The 20,807-nt window shown below is 37.6% G+C and overlaps 1 protein-coding gene across 2 annotated transcripts in view; it reads right to left on the minus strand.

Annotated features, from left to right (window-relative positions):
• Positions 1 to 20,807, minus strand: part of TyrRS-m (Tyrosine--tRNA ligase, mitochondrial) — a 49,722-nt gene that overhangs the window by 20,987 nt on the left and 7,928 nt on the right. For both annotated transcript variants that reach the window (XM_081731977.1, XM_081731978.1), the window contains exons 3-7: positions 20,423 to 20,570; positions 17,193 to 17,377; positions 12,221 to 12,437; positions 3,438 to 3,516; positions 2,786 to 2,994 (exon numbers count right to left, since the gene is read on the minus strand). In XM_081731977.1, the coding sequence (XP_081588103.1) occupies positions 2,786 to 2,994; positions 3,438 to 3,516; positions 12,221 to 12,437; positions 17,193 to 17,377; positions 20,423 to 20,570 (838 nt within the window). The remainder of the gene's footprint in view (positions 1 to 2,785; positions 2,995 to 3,437; positions 3,517 to 12,220; positions 12,438 to 17,192; positions 17,378 to 20,422; positions 20,571 to 20,807) is intronic.

Genomic DNA, 20,807 nt, shown 5'->3' on the forward strand with positions numbered 1-20,807 from the left:
AATGTAATTGAATTCGGTGAAAAGTTATTGGCAACTCAAAATGATGTCTCTGTGCAGTGGCTGCCGATTTCAACCAGTGTCATTTGCAGTTATTACCAAATTTGAGGAGAAGGGCCCAGTCGTGGACCTCATAGCGGACGATCACGGAAAGCCACGGACGAAGCAACAGCTACAGCAGTGCTACCTTCCTTCTCGGAGTCACCCGACGAGCGAAGCACACATCGTTTGTTAATCCAATGTGGGGTGAGTCATAGTTCAGTGCACAGGTATAAGTGGCATCCGTAAGAGGTGCAAATGCAGCAACATCTCTCCGAGGACGATCTTGATCGCCAAGTGTATTTTTTGTCAGTAGACTATGGAGCAATTACAGTTAAACCCTAACTTTGCTATGCAGATACTCCTTTCGGATGAAGCTCACTTCTACGTTTGAGGTTAATAGGCAGAACATACGTTATTTGTCATCTGACAATTCCCGTGGACAGATCCATCCAAAATGATCGGCACAAAGATGATTATGGTGCGGGCAGGCATATGGGGAACACGAACAATCGGTCTCTTTTTCATTACAGGATCTTTAACTGCGGAACAATACCTTGTGCTGTTACAGGAACAGACACAGCAAGCTACGATGTCCAAAGATGGTACACTGCCCTGGTTTTCTCAACATGATGGCACTCTCCCCTATTTATGGCGACGTAGTGCGTCACTACTTGGATGAACAATTTTCTGGGACATAAATTGGTCTACGTGGACCAACTGAATGGCCTCCCCGATCACCAGATCTAACGTCACTTGATTTCTATATTTTGGGACATGTTAAGACTATGTTTATGTTGTCAAAATTAGCAATCTTTCTCATCTGGAACAACGCATCGCCGCTGCCTGTACGCGAATTAATCCGATACTCTGCTTTGGGTTCATAGCAACTGGAAGAAGCATCTCCAAACGTGCATTGCTCAACACGGACAACATATGGAACAATTTGTGTAACAGCAAAAAAATAAATTTCATCTACCAATAACTTTCCAGCAAATTAAGTTACATGAAATCTGATTCCATTTTGGACATCTTGAGGAAGTTCTAGGCTATGGTCATATATTACACTACCCATCAATCGTTCCTAATAAAAAATTCTAATCCAAGACGGTGGCCGTCCATGTGATATACCCCAACAGTCCCCCCCTGATCCCAGTGTGCATCGCCCGTCTCACATTCAATGGAACTACATCCATGTGGATTTCAAAAATGGTGGTAAGAGACTTTTGATGGGTTAGTCAAAATTATGCTAACACTGAATGGACATACCACGAAGAGGCAAAAATACTGTATTCTATTAAAATATATTGTTTTGTAAGATGTATTTTTGGCGTGTCAGTATATCATATCAGAGACATTCTTTCGTGTATAGATGTACAGGGGATAGACAAAAAAAATCTAAAAACACTTCATACAGGACACGTAAGTTTGGCCCTCCACTGTACAACACGTGTTACGGTTGCCGATCGTTTTTTGTTTTCAATGTGTCATGTGGACCTTCCTCTTCCATCAACAGTAATCCGTTCACCTGTGAGTGTCGTGGTGTGAAAGTGGTACGGTAAAATGGGCGACCTGACAGACTTTCAAAGAGGCATGATCGTTATTGCCCGTCTGGTTGGAGCTTCAGTGGCGACATTGTGGGGTATCGAAAGGCACTGTGACAAATGTCACGCGGGCATACACAATTCATGAGCAAACGACGTCTGCAAAGCACAACAGTGGTGGAAAGACAATCTTCTCAGATAGGGACAGGAGGGCATTAAAACGGATTATAGCAGCTAAAAAGAAGACCACTGCAATGAAAATTACGTCTAAACTCAATTCCGGACTACAGAACCCGGTTTCATCGAAAACAGTGCGACGGGAACTTCATAAAATGAAAATTTATGACAGGGCTGCTATCGCCAAACCCCTGGTCACAGCAGTAAATGCGAAGAGGCGTATTCAGTGGTGCAAGGACCATAAGGCGTGGACTCATGAGCAGTAGAAACACGTAATGTGGTCCGATGAATCTACCTTCACCTTGTTTCCAACAACCGATCGTGTTTACGTATGGAGAACACCATCGCATGCCTATGATACAGACTGTCTGCTCCCAACTGTAAAGCATGGGGGTGGTTTTGTTACAGCATGGGCAGTGATATCGTGGTTTTCTGCAGGTCCCATCATAGCCCTGCATGGAATGATGAACTCTAAGGCGTATGAGGCCATTTTGGGGGACCAGGTTCTACCGATGGCCCAAATATTGTTCCCTGATGGTGATGGCATCTACCAAGATAATTTGGCTCCTTGTCATGCTGCAAAAACGGTGAAATCATGGTTTGAGGAGCTTGACCATAAGCTATCACACCTCCCCTGGGTCCCACAATCACCAGATCTGAACATCATTGAGCCATTGTGGTCTGAGTTAGAAAGGCGTGTTCGGTCTCATTACCCTCCGCCAGCATCCCTTAAGGAACTGGAGCATGTTTTGGAGAAACAATGGTACAAAATTCCACATACCACGATTCAGGAGCTCTATACGTCCATTCCATGTCGGATCCAAGCTGTTTTGGACCCAAAGGGAGGCCCCACACCATACTAGGTATGATTTTCACACTTTTGCAAACGTTTTAGATTATTTTTGTCCAGCCCCTGTCCCATTCAGTTAACATAATTTTGACTGTACAATCATCCGACAGTCTTTCATACACTGTGCATGCCCTTTTATGTACTAAACAAACTAGAACTATGAGTTACATGAACTGACCTTCTGAATTGCCATTATCTCTTCAATCTCCTCCAACGGATAAAATGTGAATAATTTAAGTAGCTTCTCAACTTCTGAATCCTTTACTCGAACGAAGAACTGGTACAAGTCGAACGGCGATGTTTTATCGGAACTTAGCCACACTGCATTTCCAGCTGATTTTCCAAACTTATCTCCTGTCTCTGAGGTAACCAATGGCAAAGTTAAACCTGGAAACGATCATGATTTTTTGTTACTATTTTGATGTTGGGGAAAATTCTGGAGTCTCTGTACAAGTTGATGTAATGTGTGTGGGTGTCAGTCTCATACCATATTTAAAGGACAATAGTAAATTTCATTTAAGAATCTTACAAGAAACGATTGCGTACTCTGAAATGATGATGATATAACGGTTAAATGACTACCTTTTTCTTTTTCTGGGCAGGATAGTGATTATATTAGTAGGCTTTTTCGTTATTTATGCTAAAGATAGTGATATTATATACATATACTGCCAGCTCAATATAACCAGAATATTTACTGTTTGAAAATTCTTACATCGACCTGAACCTATAATTTGCTACAAAACTATATAGTAAAATTTCTACTTCTTAAAAAAATAACTTTTTAGTGAAACGGAGAATTATCACTTATTTCTAGTAGTAATACTAACCATATACCTGAGTATTCGCAACTCTCCTTATAAAATCATGCCCAGAAACAATATTTCCCATTTGGTCACTTCCACCAACCTACAAAGAACAAATATATTTGCTACAGGTATTCAAAACAGGAATGTAACTTTTTACAAATTGATTTAATTCTAGGGTATATGCTGGTTTCTACATTATTATTATTATTATTATTATTATTATTATTATTATTATTATTATTATTAATTATTTTCCTAAAATCCTTGTGAAAACTTGAGCGTTACCTTCGTATGTTTATTTTACTTTTTCTCACGTATGAATGCAATATTGAGATCTGAACTATCGAAAATCGAACCTGGGACCTAAAATACGCAAGCATTTATCACTTATTTCGAAGCATGCATACTACCTTTGAAAACTCACTAATATATATCAGTAGAAACAAGCAAAATCCAGTAATATTAACATTACAGATCCAATGGCTGGAAGGAAATCTTTTACTTTCACAACAAACAAATTATTCGCGTGTATTTTCTTGAGATTCTCCTCTTTCTCACCTTCTCACTCTTTCTGTTGATACATCGTGCTCCTTACATTTTAAATCGTCAGTAACAGCCTCACAATTGTACACAAAATTAACCTGACGTTAATCCGCAAGGGACTAACATGTTCCACAGATTTTAGATTAACTAACTTTTTAACAATATGTGGCAGTGCGTTGGATCTCAGTACATCTTCCCCTTCTTAACCCACTAACGACGCCATAAGCGCCAGATATTACAAGTCGTTCAAAGTTAAAGTCGGTTTAAAACCTATGGGTGTCGGAAACCAAAACTTACAAACACCGAGTTAAATAAAAAACATTTTGTATATCTCTGTGTGTGTTAGGATTAGGATTTGCCTGATGTGAAGAGGAAAACCTCATTCAGGATGGCTGGCTTTCGACTGGTCCCCATCGGGAATCGAACCCGGGACCGCTCACACTTTAGAGCGTTAGCGACTATGCCATGCAGGGCACTTCGAGTGCATGTGTGTCATATAGTTATGTTCCGCAATAATATGTTGCTGACTGGTCTAACACTAGATACCAAAAAATGAAATGAAATCTTTGAGTTTTACGTCCCACAGTTATGCCGGTTAGGCTAAAGGAGACGGTGATGATGAGAGATGAATGAAATTGTGGAATGAAGAAAGTGGGAGGAAACGGGAGAACCCCGAGAAAACCCACGCACACGGTGTTCGTCCACCACAAAGTTTACTTGGCGGAAGCAGGGTTTAAACTCAGGACCCCAAGCACCAGAGGTGAACGCTCTACCACTGAGCCACCGCGGCCCACACTAGATACCAATTACAGTGAAATAAATTACTTAAAGACATCATCTTCGTAATTTTTAATTAGCAGACATATGATCAGTACACCCTGAGTCTTATCACTGTTTTTATTCATTGAGACTCGCAACTAATTCTATTCAAATATCTCCCCACTTATTCTCATGACGCTAGGTAATACAAGTGAAAATTTTAGTTTACCATCCCATGACTCACATACTGTTGTCCACCATATGGAATGGGATCTGGGGCCTAACCATGGACCCTTTGACCAGAGGGACGAAGCATACGGTTAGACCACACTGACTTACCCACGTTCCTAGCAATTCAGTCTGCAAATTCTCCATCGGAAATAATAACGGAGAGAGTTAACACATAAAATAAATGCAACAAAAAGAAAGCAATGAAAAGTAATGCCTAGGTACACAGAAGCAGTAAACACATACTGGAAACGCATCCTAGAACACCCTATAGGAGCTGGTTCAAATTTAGTACACAAGAAGGTGTTGATAGACAAGGGATCAAAACATGGCGGCTGTGGAGTATCCGAACATGTTATACAAGGTGTCCAAAAACAAAACACTTATAGTATAACCACCCCGAGCGGTCAGATCAGCAGAATGTGGTATCCCACGTTTCCTGTAGATTTTGTTGGTTGTATTGGAGTTTTGCATCCCTTACGTGGGGTCCCAACCATATGAGCTTCCGCAGGAATTAGAACCCGGGTCTCCCGCGCCAAAGATGCGTATGCCAACCATATAGCCACGAGGTAGCTCTGCTGTAGGTCTTCTTGTGATTGGACGATGTTTGTTGTTGGAGTCTGGTTGACGCTCATTCCTAGTCCCACACTTGCGCGATAAGTCTTAAGTCCACAAACCTAGCTGGCCAGAGTAAAATACATGGAATAGAATACTTAGGGGGCTTCGGAAACTCAGTGATAGAGCGCTCACTTCGGGTGGTGTGGTCCCTGGTTCGATTGTAACTTCCAGAAAGTGGGCTTTGTGGTGGACCAACACGTGTGCGTATGTTTTCTCGGGGTTCTTCCCTTTCCTTCCAGTTTCATCATCATCATCCATCTCACTATCATCGTCTACTTTAGTTTCGGTGCATACTCGTGGGACGTTAAACTACAAAAATACTTAATAGCGAACGCTGAGCTCCCTGTCAGTATAGGAACACACGTTATCCTGCTGGAATATGGTTTCGGAAAATATCCAGTTAAAATCGGAGAACACGACTACAAGAACGTATTAGACACTACCCATACTCCTCTGAATGAAGATCTGGGGCGAACGGAATGCTTCACTCACTGCTCCCACATCAATAGCAATAGCGATGCCATGGGTAGCACAGGAAAACCAAATTCACCCGACTCCATGAATAAAATTGCATGGGGCCGGGTGAAAACTTCAAGTCTGACGACGTCTCTTCATTTTAGTAATATAAGTGGCATAATAGAGGCAAGAAATAATAATAATAGCTTTTCTAAGAACTATGGTACTAACACAGCTCTGCAGAATGTACTAATACTCCACTTAAATTTACAATCGATAAGAAACAAGTTGGCTGAACTTGAAATTTTCTTAGATACATTTCCCTGTGATATCTTATGCATTAATGAACACTGGCTTGCAAATGAAGAAATACATTTGTATGTTCCAACAGGATATAGGTTAGCCGCTATATTCTGTAGAGATTCAATACTCCATGGTGGTGTAGGTATATATCTCAAAAATACGTTTAATATTGAATACACTGTTTTGAATTTAGAATGTTTTTGTATTGAACAGAGTTTTGAAGTAGTTGGGTTATTGCTAAAAAGCATAAAAGTAATAATTGTTTCCATATACCGAACCCCAAACTCAGATATCAATATTTTCATTGCTAATTGGGAAGAGTTAAATATTTATCTTAATAAATACAAAAATTACAAAGTATTCTTTATTGGTGACGTGAACATTGACGTTCTAACTAATTCACCGGTACGAAGTCTATTCTGTGATATCCTCAGATCTCACAACTATTATTACGTTAATGATCAACCAACTAGAAAATCTGCATGCCTAGATAATGTACTTACTAACGAAGATAAGACCAGAATGACTGTGGTGTCATACAGCCTTTGCTATCTGATCATGAAGGTTTGTGGCTTCTGATTCCTGTGACAGTATGCATGGATTCTAACTATGTTAGAACTAAAAAGTTTAGAATAATGGCGGAAGCTAACATACAAACATTACGAAGTAATCTAAGGGAAACTAACTGGGAAGACATAGTTTTAAACGGTAAAAATATTTCTGAAGTCTTTCATAATTTCATGTGGACTTTGACTAAATATCTAGAGGAATGTTGTCCTGTAAAAGAAAAAACTACTTCCTACAAGCGCGTTAACAAATTGACCAGAGGGAATCCGAAATGGTTTACACCTCGCCTTCAACTGCTCCGGAATAAAGTAATGGCTCTTTATAACATAGCTAATGCGACAAGGTCAGCCAGTGACAAAGAGAAATATAAAATATCAAGAAAATTGTACAGAAAAGAAATTAAAATGGCGAAAATTGCTGCGAATGAGAATTTCATAAATAATTCAAAAAATAAGTGCTCTGCGGCCTGGTCTATTATTAACAGGGAGCTAGGGAAACAGGTTGTTGAAGACTCGATAAAGATATCCCCAAATAAATTCAATGAATATTTTGTAAGTAGTGCTAACAAACTAACTGGTAGGCACAAAAATGGCATTAGTTCACAAGTAGATTTCGCTTGCTTATTGACACAGACAAATATTAATCAACATAGTACTCATTTTCTGTGGACCCCTATAAATATTAGAACTGTACTGTCAGTGGTCAACAAATTAAAAGGTTCGAATAGTGAGGATATATATGGGTTTTCTAACAACATGCTAAAGAAGATAATAGACATAATAGTTGAACCTTTGACCTATTTATTCAATTGCGTACTTCTCGAAGGTGAATTTCCGGTGTGCCTTAAATTCACTGTTACAGTTCCGATTTACAAGAAAAATGATAAAACGGAGCTTAATAACTATCGCTCAATATCTTTGGTACCAATAATATCTAAGGTTTTTGAGCAATGTATTAAGAATCAATTGTCAAGATATTTTGAGGAAAATAAATTATTTCATAATATGCAATTTGGATTTAGACCTGGGTGTTCCACGACTAAAGCCGTGGAAAATATAGTATCAGAAGTGTTAGATAATTTGGAGAACAATCTTCATGTTGGAGTTACATTATTAGATTTGAGTAAGGCATTCGATACCGTGTCCCATAATATATTAATTGCGAAGTTACACTATTATGGTATTACTGGCTTGCAATTATCTTTAATTGCATCGTATCTTAGCAATAGAAAACAAGCTGTTCGCATTGGAAATGAAAAGTCAAGTTTCATGTGTGTAACAAATGGTGTTCCACAAGGTAGTGTATTGGGGCCCTTTCTTTTTCTTGTATATATAAACGATTTTCCAAGCTTTTGCCCAATAGTTGTGTTTTATATGCTGACGATATTACTGTTGTAAATTCAGACAAAAATATAATTGATATTCAAAGTAGGAATAACGAAATGTTAGAGTTGTCTTCTATATGGTTTAAATGTAACGGACTTACAGTAAATCAGGATAAAACAGAAACTTTGTACATTAATCTTAGTAATTCTACGAGTCATTCAGATACACGTAAATCTGTAAAACTGTTAGGAATGTACGTCGACTCAAAGTTAAATTGGAATGAACATACAGAAAATTTATGTAGAAAGTTATCCAGAGTATTGTTTTTATTGCGTAAATTAAAAACTGTAATTAGTGAGAAATCTCTTATAACATCGTACAATGCCTTTTTTCATTCACATTTGGAGTATGGAATAATATTCTGGGGCAATTCTTCTGGTGCACAGAATGTCTTCAAATGGCAAAAGAAAGCAGTAAGAATAATTAAGGGATTGCCTAAAACAGCATCTTGCAAGGAAGTGTTTAAGGAAATTCAAATTATGACAGTGCCTTCTTTATTTATTTATCGATGTCTCATGTATATAAAAGAAAATTTAGATAATTTTAATCACCGAAGCGATGTTCATTCCTACAATACTAGGCATAAAAGCGACCTTAATATGTCACAAGTTAGGTTAACCACTACTCAAAAGAGTTATAAGTATACAGGTATGAAATTATTTAATGTATTACCACAAAATGTACGCACAATGCCTCACGACAACTTCAAAAACTTTTGTAAATCCTTCCTTATAAGCAATTCTGTATATAGTATCTCTGAATTTGAAAAAAAATCTGTTATCAAGAGTTGAAAGCAAGAACAATGATACATAGATAAAACTTGCCTGGTAGTGTGATAAAACTTGTAAATATATATATATATATATATATATATATGTTATATTTGACAATGTCTATTGCAACAAATGTTGTTTAATGACAATAAAGCTTATCTTATCTTATCTTATCTTATCAGATTATCAGGTGTAAATCCTGAGCGGTGAATGAGAGCACATGTTGGACTTTCACCCTCAACTCCACGTCCATGTACGTTGTCAATGTCCGAAACAGAAATGATTCTTATCGCTGAATACCAGCGCCCTCCATTCGCTTCATAACTGTCGTTTCTCCCGATATCAACGAAGATGCTCTCAGCATCGATGTGTTACGAGTAATTGTGCGAGAGGACCCCGGGAACGTACAACGTTCTCCAACAATCGACTATTTCGTGTTCGTGTGCTCACATTAGCTGTCGCTGTCCTCTCAATAATGGCGGCTCCCTGGTTGCGGGGGTACGTCTGCTGTAGAACCCTGTGTTTCACATCGTGTACCCCTCCAGTAAACCATTAATACGTCATGGCCGACGAGAGCGGTAATTCTGCTGAACGACTATAGAAATCAATCAAATGGACAATCATTTTCAATGGAGCAAAATTAATTGACGAGACCTATCCATGTAACGGTTATGAAATTATGGTAAAGTGACTTTTTTTTTTTTTTTTTAATCACATTTGTGCTCAACAACAAGTTTTGAAAATATTAAAGACTAATTGCAAGGCACCCCTTTTAAACGATTTGAACACTTGTCTGATTTCATGTTTGCCTATTTATACTTAATTCCATTTTTGCAACTGTTGTTAACAGTATGAGTAATATGGCACTTTCCAAGTCAAACCATTCAATTCAGTGCAATTCAATGTAATTAACTAACATTTCAGCTATCTAAAATTTTACCAGATTAAAAGTAAACACAAATAAGCAGATAAAGTAACCTGTAAGCCAATACTAAAGAGTTAAACTTTTATGTAATAGAAGTTATTAACGCGCTCATCATATTGAAAAGTTTTCTCTTTCATTTGAAGAGTTCATTAAGGTTTCTTCTTTCTTCCTGATAACAATGGATTTTACACGGTTAAATCATAATAGACTTTGTTAAGGTGTAATAGCGGATGTAAAACAATTACGTGACACAGAGGTCCGGCAGAAGAAAACCGAAACTACAGAGATCCCTGATATGTGTGTAGTCAATAGTTTGAAAATCGTGCTTAATTTGAAGTATGTTCTTTTGGTAAGTAATCTCAACGCAAAAGTTGAGCTCATATTCCGTGTGAGAAATCTGACTCTTCGGCCCACTATACGACCATTCTCGAAGTCACTTAACTGTACAATAGGCGTTCGCTGGCATTGCAGTCACAGATTCTGAAACTACCCACGCTACCCTACGATCTTCTGACTAATATTAGCAGCATGCCCTCTACGGGCACTAAGACTACAGTGGCCGGTGTGTTGGAGTCTTCAAATTAAGATCAGCATGCCCTCTACATACACATAGTCTGTCGTGAAAATTTCATTCGAATCAGATGATGTATACGAGACGTTCTTAAATGCGTTTCTACCAGTGTATATGAATACACATTAGCACTGTAACACAAATAAATTATATTAGAACAAACTGCTATATATCCTATCTCCAACCAAACGTTTTCTTTTCTGTCTCACAATACTGAAAGCTATTCGCAAAATATTGATTTTTAACAGGTTTGCTTGAACTTAAATACAGGATACAGAAAGGCATGGTGAGTACGTTTGAACTGATTAATCTCCTTAGATTTAGAGAAGAGTTATGTATAAATCCAGTATGTGTTATATTATATAACAATCTTTTTTCTCTTCAAACTTTCGTGGTATCAAATTCAAAAGGCATTCTACAGGTTTGCATTCATAAAACAATGATTTCTCGGACTGAAAGTCTGGACTTACAAACTGTAAATAAATGGAGGAAACTTTTTCAATTTGTTGACATTTGTACAGCATTTTTTTTTTTTTTTCATCTAAAATGTATTAACAAATTATATAACTCGCTGATTGGTCGTCTTTACTATTAATCAGGAAGATAAAATGGTTTATCTATTACAGATAACTCAATGGCAATATTAATATATAATTCAGACTCAAGTAACACAAGGTTTATATAATACAATATACCAGAGAGCTCCCTCGTGCCTACATGGTTAGCGTACACGTCTTTCGCACAGCGGACTCGTGTTCGATTCCTAGTGGGAACTCATGTAGTTCGGATACCACGTTAAGCTGTAGGCCCACATCTCTTATAGCCTCGCTGCTGAAAGGGACGCTAAACTCCAATCAACGAACAAAGTATATAGCAATCAAAAAATAATATTGAAGAGCCATAAAAAAATGAGATAGTTGGGGGATCTAGCACAGTTTGATGAGCGAATATTCTATTACTGAACCTACAAACGATTATGTCACTGAAGCTCAGTTTGAGTATATCTATACTCTAACACTGTATAATCAAAAGTGAAAATTTTTCCAGACCTTAAACAAACTTGAGAAGGCTTATTGGTTCGAAAATATAAAATACTTAATGTACAAAGAGTGAAAAAATCCACGACTAAATCGAGAATCGCAGCCGGGTCTTCGGCTTACCGTCCTGAAGTGTTAACCACTACACTGTCTAGTATGCTTCATGGACAGCCACGAGGCCGGTACTCACCTACTCAGACCACATGGACTAGACCACAAGTCCTTGCTTCTGAGCAGCTGAGCACCGACTTCAAGAGTTATATAATGTACAACTATTTAAAGACCGGACTAGTTAGCATAACAGTTAACGTATGGGCACGGTAAGATCAGCGACCTGGGTCAAATTCCGGTCCAGTTATTTTATTTTTAGTTCTTTGTGTATCATTCGCACTTAATGAGTAACTGGTGTAATATAAAATTGGTTATTTTATTAATATAAAATTGGTAAAAATTGGTTATTTCCTCTATTTATCAATATAAAATATTCAATACTTCTTCGTAGTTTTATAGTCATGTTTACCAGAGACACCAATTAATACAGAAATTATTACAGACGGTAAAATTAATAAGAACTCAAGATTCACAACAAAATCTGCTCGTGATTACACATAATAGTGATGCAATATGTTTAATCTTTACCTGGAAACGACAATCATATTCTTTGAACAAATACAACCAATCATACGCTTGAAATATTTGGTAGGTAAATTCGGTAAAATTCATGCCCGCTGGTGACGTCAACCTAGACTGTACACTTTCTCTTGACAGCAAATCACCCATCCGAAAATGTCGTCCAACTCTTCCGATCAACTCCACAACATTCATGGATTTATACCAGTCCAAGTTGTTGACTATCCTGGAAATAAAAAGGAAGATACTCCCACGAAATTGTCATATTTACCAAATTACGTTACCGCTTAAGAACCATAAGGATTACACACAGCAAAACCTGAACCCTATTTTGTCTGTAATTCTATCCGGCTCATGAAAGAGTTAATCAAACGAACCACTTTCTTCGCAGTGGAACACACAGAATCTAACACATAGTTCCAACTGACGAACGCTTCACACCGACAGCAATAAATGTAACAAATGAGACAGCAATGAGCTTATTACTACAAGTGTGATCAGAAAACTATGTAACAACACCATGTAGCAAAAATATCTCATTCTGAGTTAAATGTTAATTTGACCCATATTACATTATGTCACAGTTGTTGCGACATTAAGATAGGTAACATTTAAAAAGCATGCAATTAAACGAACGATAATATTAGCTATCACGTACATAGAAACATTATAATATAACAGATACTTACTAATCAAATGAAATCTTTCAGTTTTACATTCCACGGTTATGTCCTGTAGGCTAAAGGACATGGTGATGATGAAAATAAACGAAATAGTGCAATGAAACAAATGGGAGAAAACGGGAGAACCTCGAGAAACCCCCCGCAGACGGTGCTTGTCCACACAAAGTGCACATAGCTCGAGTTGGGATTGCACAAGGGACCCATGCACTACAAATGAACGCTCTATCACGGAACCATAACAGCACCACGTATACATGACCGTTTATGACCAAACTGGAGTTAAATGTCGTCATCATCAGTAACCAAACAGCTTAGCGGTCCTGAAAACTACGGATTCGACATTAATAGCAGCATTTTGGACACGTTATTTTTTTACTTTCCTTCACCCATGATAAATGTGGGCTAAACTTGGACTTAAACGGCTGAAACAGAAGTACCAAGTAGAAACTGGATCCAGTTGGCTAAGGACATAAATCCACTTCCGGGTTCCAGAGGTCCTAGAATGAGTGTGTGAGTTAGTTAAGTCATATTGACAGGTCGTTTATTATTTTGCTCGTATTGGGATTAGCAATGCCAATGATATTACTTTTCGTTACTTTTTTCACTCCTATTGACAGGGGAAACGCCAAAGTCGTTGCTTTTCCTTATTTATTTTTTCTCTTATTGTTTTTACATTCATATATTTTCATAAACCTTATCTTTCCGTGCGAAGAACGGACATTTCAGCAAGTAGATAATATTAGCGTTTGATAATAGTGTCAGATTCCTAATGACGATTAAACATTATCACACATTAAATTTTATAATTAACAGGGAAGACAACTGGAAGTCTCATATCCAAATCGATCCTTTCCCCCCATAAAACTGTAGTGGTAAAATCTGAGAACTCTCACAGAAAACTGGAATTTAACCCTAATCAATTTACGTATGTCGACTACACTTAACACATGTTCTTGTATCTTGAACTTCAGACATAAGGCTAGGAGGTGAAATAATAAATAACTCCAGGCAATAACAATACCCGATCATCTTCGAAAGGAATAATCAAAACAATTCATAAATGTCAGCTATTTTGTTCCCGAATTATCAGCTATTGGAGACGCACACCTGTGTATGTGAAAGGAGACGGATTACAGCTGCCTTGGAGATCTTCCTATTTAATACCGAAATCAGATGAACAAAGAGACTTTCGGAACCGGGAAATTGATTGTTGTACGTCACGAGAGGAAATTCATCACCTAGTTGCATCAATCGTCCCAATACACACAGAGGAGAAAAAAAAAACATTAGAAGACAGCTATTGTGTCTGTTTGATGAATCAATTCTAAAGTTAAACTTTTACTCAGTAAAAATTACATCAAGATCACCATCAACTTTGAACTTCACTAGTATAAGAACACTATCTCGCAGCGAGTAACCGCCCATTTCATATTTGGTGTTAATAGTCGTTAAGGCCAACTTCGTATTCTCGTATTCTACTATTCTGAGCTCGTACTCCCTACTTGGATTTTACACTGTTATCAATTTCTCGGATTCCCTCACACAAAGATTTATATCTTAACCCAGGTCTATTCGCTACCAAAAACTTTGACTTTTTTTTCTGTTCGACTTCCAAACTACGCTATGCGTAAGTATCGGAAGTCTCATACTGTAGAACGGCCATGTTCCTCTGAGCACAGATATCAGGGTGTGAAAATAATAACCGATTTCGAAAGGCGGTTTTTTGGAATAGATTCAGGATTCCGAGAATATTTTCCGTCTCATCCGTTACTTCTGTATTCAAACTTGAAGTAACAAAAATTTCCGGTTTCAATGTTGATCTCCATACCACAAATACAGTAACAAAACTTTTTTTTAAATCGAATTGGTGTCTGAAGAAAAGATACCCTCTTCACTTTCTTTACTAAAACCGGAATTGGTACAAATTTACCTTTACTCCCGGTTTCCACGTTACTCGCCACAGAACAAAAACGGTAAGAAATAGCACGAAGCGGTTCTTTGGAACAGATTCAGTGTCCAAGAATAGGTTCCATTCCCTCCGTTAATCCTTTATTCAAACCTAAAGTGGCCAAAATTTACAACTCCGTTTTCAACGTCATAGATTTGATTTTGAGTTTAGCGTTCCTTTCAGCAGCGAAGCTATATGAAACGCGGACCTACAGCTTAACGTGGGATCTGGACCACATGAACTTCAGTCAGGAATCGAACCCAGGTCTGCACGTACGCTAACCGCTTAGCCACGAGGAAGGTCTTGATCGTCATAGAACAACGGTAATAGATAGTGACAACCATTTTTTTCTTTGAATCAACTCAGGATCTGAAAAAATATACTGTCTTTGGTCTCATCCTTCTGCTGCAATCAGAAATAATAGATTTACTACTTCAAGTTTCAGTAGCTTCAGTATTGAATTCGCGGAGATTGGAAGACTATCATAGTTACACACTGTGAAAGTACACTCACTTCTTTTATTTCAGTTCATTTCTTTAGCTTCACAAAATATTTCACTTTCTCTCATTACATCTTATAGAGTAAGTTCTCTGAGACTTTCTCATAACAATCTGCGAACTACTATTCGAGTGTTTGGTTAGTTTGCGACATACGCCCCTTTGTCTCACAGGAGCACGGTGACCCAGTGGTAGAGCGCTTACCTCTGGTGTGAAGGGTCCCTGGTTCGACCCCCAGTAACTTTGTGGTGAACAACATCGTAGGTTTTCTTGGGGTACTCTTACATTAGCATTCCACCAGTTATTGCATCATCATTTACTTGCTTTAACCATTTGTCTCTCTCAGCCTAAAAGGCATAATCATAGGACGTTAAAGATATTCGAAGTCCCACGTTTAAACACCATTTGAAAATAAGTATGAGTATGCAGTTTGATATCACTAAACTGTGACCACAGAATTCTATTACACAAGATACTACTTATGTTATCAATTTACTTTCCTCTAACATGTTTCCATTGCAAACAATTTCACGTGCTACAACAGATCTAGACGGATATATACTTTAAAGTATTTGGTGAGAAAGAAGAAGAAGAAAAAATTCGGTTTCCCTTCTCACCTCTCTACCAGAAGAATTTGATTTAGCTAATATATCTGACGTATTGCATTTCAGAAGAGGTATAAACAAAATCTTACGGCAGCACAACAAACATGCTTACTTATGGCTACTTATAAAAATCATTCTAATTTCAGGATAATATCGACCAACAGCATAGTGGTTATTTGAGAATAACAAGTATGCGAACTTCAATAGAATCTACAACATCCTAACCTAACTAGTCAGTAGTTTTTATTTATTTATTTATTTATTTGCATTAAATATATTTTATTATCATTTGGGACAGAATATCTAATCAACAAAAGTAGAAGGCTAACCAAAAAGCCATTGCTTTTTATCTTCAAAAACCATGAATGACTAAGATGAATTTAATTCACCTCATATATTCGTTAAAATGAATTCTACTGGCAGAGAGATGAGTAGATAAGCTTCCAGATTTTCAATATATATTTTGAAATTTTCAAACACCTTGGATTTTAGTAAGCACGACAGTTCAATTGAGGCCTGAGAAGTACTGCAGATGATATGTCAATTCTTAAAATTGGAACTAAAAAAGACAATTTGATATACAGGGTGTTTCAAAACAACACCGACAACGTTTGACAACGATTCCTGACACCACGACAAGACAAAAAAAGTATAGTCCAACCTGGGTGCACAAATGCTTCCTTCCGGAGTTATAGGCTGCCGAAAAAATGAACTTTAAAGGTTCATAGTTCCAATACTATGGGACCTACCGTAGTCGGGTCAAGACTTCACTTAGGAACTAGTATGTGCCCTATCCAAATATCCAAGTTTCAGAATGCTGCGGTACTTCCGCAACAACTTTTATAGAGGTAGTTAGTGAGTACTTCAAATTATATGTCCGTAGCCAAACTCTCTCTATAAAAATTCTTACGTGAATACCTGAGGTTTCTAAAACATATCTTGCCTCACATTTCACATTTCTGTTTATACTATGCAATATCTATATCAAATTGTCTTTTTTGGTTTCAATTTTAATAATTATGATTTGACATATCATCTGCAGTACCTCTCAGACCTCGATTCAACTGTCGTCAAATTTTTATGCTATAGGCAGGAGTACCTCTCATGCACAAGGTAAAGTTCTCGTACCAAAATAATAGTATCACAGCAGATGTTTACAAAAATCCGGGGTGTTCGAAAACTTTTGAGCAGTACTGTATATTTTCAATTTTCCTCTCTATTGATATGTTTTAAAAACAATTTACGTACTTAACCGGCAGCAGACTTTCAAACTGTTCACTTTTCTTCCATAATAATTCTTTATGGTTCCTAAAAATAGTTTCTATATTCTTTGCTATGGCAGCAGCGTTCTTCTCTACAGTTTCTGTAGCCAGCTCCGGCCTCTCAGAGCTTTTACCACTTGGATCACCAATTTGACCAGTGGCGCCTCCGATCTGTAAGTATAATACAAAAAATAAATTTAAAAAACCGAAGTGAGTTATTACCGTTTGATACATATGATGAAACTGATTTTTTTGTGGCTATCTATTTATCGTAATGGAAGTTTCCTTAAATACACTTCTATGTTGGTGAAACGTGTCTGTATTTCCTTTGAGGATTAAAAATCATCCCCATTACTTGACACTTAAATTAGTCGACAGATAAAGAGGTGAATTTAATCCTACTTTGTAGGCTTACACACATTTTGAGATGTAGAAAGAATTAATTTAATATTATTTCTTTCACAATCTCAATAAAAAAAAGAAAAAGAAAAAGAAATTCAATTTTATTTAAAAGCTGTTGAAAACCTTTTAAAAAATTCTATGGTCGTTCTATGGTGCACGCTTTACCTGAAGATGAATTAATGGACAAAAACCTTACACTCTCTGGGTCGCACTTATGTCTGCGGATTCCAAGAACACTAAAAATCAGGATATAATATCATAAAATTCATACAAATTCTTTTCTATTATTAAAGAAGTTATTTGGTAAATAAACTTGATACCCTTAATATCCTGTGGTTGGACATCCCTAAATGTTTTTAACAACCCAGAATTAGCAGATCTCTGATCTGTAGAATCTTTTGTATTCAGCTTAATTCTGATATTGACGTTCCTCTTGGCCATATCATGAATCACTACATTGACAATAATGTCAGTTTTATTACTAAGTCTATTATCGAGTCTACAATAAGTGCGAGAAATTTTCCTTGTTACACCTTTTTAGGATTTTCTTTCTTTTTTCACTACTGTTATATCAAGAAAAGAAATTACTAAAAAGCGATCAAGAAACGATATAGCAATGAGAAATGTCGATATTTTTAAAGTTTAGTTTTCACGTCCCATGAATATACACCGAGCCTAAGGAAGACGGTAATGATGATAATGGTGAAATAATAACCCACGCATAGGTGTTGTAACATAAGAAGTTCACTTGGCGAGAGGTGGATCGATCAAGGATCCCCATGAACCAGAGGTGAGCGCTCTACCACTGAGCCACCGCGGCCCTCGGATATGGTTAAGAATGGAGAAAAACTGCTATGTATAACGAAACGCATTAAGAGATGATGAAGAAAATTGTACAAACAACGTTGAAAATAATTAAAGGTAAAAAGAAATTAGTTAGAACTTTAATACAACCAAATGGATTGTAAGAAGCTTCACAAATATATATATATGGTAGAATGGAAAACCGAAGTTAGTTTTGATGTTTCACGGTTATGCCCTTTACGTTAAATGAGATTGAACATGGATTTGAATAATTATGGAGCATAAATCCACGAGTAAAAGGAATTTTTCTTTCTTTCAGTTTAACGTTCCACGTTTATGCCCTTTATGCTGAGGAAAAGGGATGATTAAGGCAAGTGAATGATGATGGAAGAATCGGTGGAATGAGAATGTAGAAGAAAACGGGAGTATTCCGAGAAAACCCATAGAACACGGTGCTGTCCATAACAAACTTATTATCAAGTTAATAATAACGAAACTTCACAAACTTACTTGAGCGGGAATCGAAGTAGAGAACTCACGCACCAGAGGTAAGCGCTCTACCACTGAGCCACCATAAAGTAAATGGAATAATATCTTAGCGCACCAATCTAAAAATTTATAAAAAGCGGCGTCAGAGCTTACATGTCATCATCCGTACTCATGTGCCCTTTTCTTCTTCTTTTGCAACATTTTCATAGTTTTTTTTTATGTGCGCCGAATTTTCCACGTTAAGTCTATCACTGCGTTCCAAACCCTTGTTCAAATCACAGAGTCAAAAATTAATTTAAATACCTAGGTATTCTGTTTTAACTTTAAAAAATGTGTGTGTGTGTTTTTAATGATACTATCCGATTTAATTAAAAGTTTGTTTTCTTACACGTGATTTTTGCAATTGTTTTACAAATGTTTGGGTTCCTCAAACCACGCTGCAACAATGCCAGCTGTGTGAATGGGTGCATTATCATCCTGGAAGATGGCGTCATTGTCCTGGAACAACATCCGGAACATAGGATGCAAGTGGTCTCCTAAAATTGCGACATAATCGTTGGCAGTGATTCATCCGCTAAGTGTGACCACAGGACCCAATGAAAACCATGATATGGCAGCCCACAGCATCACCGAGCGGCCGCCATGTTTCACAGTTGGGCGGAGACACTGCAGATCATAAGCTTATTTGGGCGTTCTCCACACATAAACACGGCCCGTGGTTGGGAATAGGGTGAAGGATGACTCATCCGACCATATCACACGTTTCCAGTCCTCAACGGTCCAAGTTGCATGGTCGCGGCAGCATTTGCGGCGTGCTAAAGCGTTATGGTCCCTGATGAGCGGTTTGGCCCGTGCAACACGACCCCGTAAGTTCATGTCATGTAATTCGCGGCGGACTGTGATTGTCGAAACAGGGTGGGGGAGGTGCTGATTGAGTTCCTCCGTCACCTGCTCCGCAGTGGCACGACGGTTCTGCGTGACAATGCGCTTTAATACCCGGGGTGACCTGTCACTCATGATTTTCTTCCGCCCACTGTTCCTCTTCCCCGATGTGGTTTCCCGTGTGTTGTGTAGGCCGTCATCACCTTCGACACTGTCTCACGCGACACCTAACACAGTAGCCACTGCCGTCACTCCACATAAACGCGCACCACCAATTTGCCCTCTTTGAAAATCTGAGAGGTCTCCCATTTTACACTACCTCCGTCTGCTGCAGCCACTGGACTCTGCTGTTCCACTGCGCCTGACGTAGTATAGAGACCGACCTAACACACCACCACCAGCGGGCGCCACAACACCACTGCCAACCCATACATCTGACGTGTTGCCAACTACAGGTGTTTCCATTTTTCTGATCACCATCTGTATATACATCATACACCATCTGTATATGAATAATAATAATAATAATAATAATAATAATAATAATAATAATAATAATAATAATAATAATAATAATAATAAATGGTAGTTCTTTTTAATGTTAGTCGAATTGAAAACGAAACTACACTAAACTCTTACCAATGCTATGACTTGATGTCCTCCTCTTTGCCAATGCAGTAAATTAAGCAGTACCAATAGGTTTCCCACATGCAAGCTATCTGCAGTAGGATCAAATCCTGCATACACGCACTGTGACTTCTCATTTAATAGAACAGAGATATCATTCCTGAAAAAGCACGAAAGAAAAGAGTATAAATAAAACTTCAAGAAGAATCAGTTAAAAAAAAGAAATAGAAATAAGTGATATGACTAATCTTAAAATACCAACGTATTTATTCTATAAAAATATTTTTAAAAGCCATTGCTACTCACATCTTTAGTCACACCAAGTACAAAAACCGATTCACACCAAACTTTCATATTCTTGTGTCTGTGATTAACATTAAACAAAAAAAGCTAAATT

The sequence above is a fragment of the Thermobia domestica genome, chromosome 11 (genome assembly GCF_964235325.1).
Source record: "Thermobia domestica chromosome 11, izTheDome1.hap1.1, whole genome shotgun sequence".
Lineage (NCBI taxonomy): Eukaryota > Metazoa > Arthropoda > Insecta > Zygentoma > Lepismatidae > Thermobia > Thermobia domestica.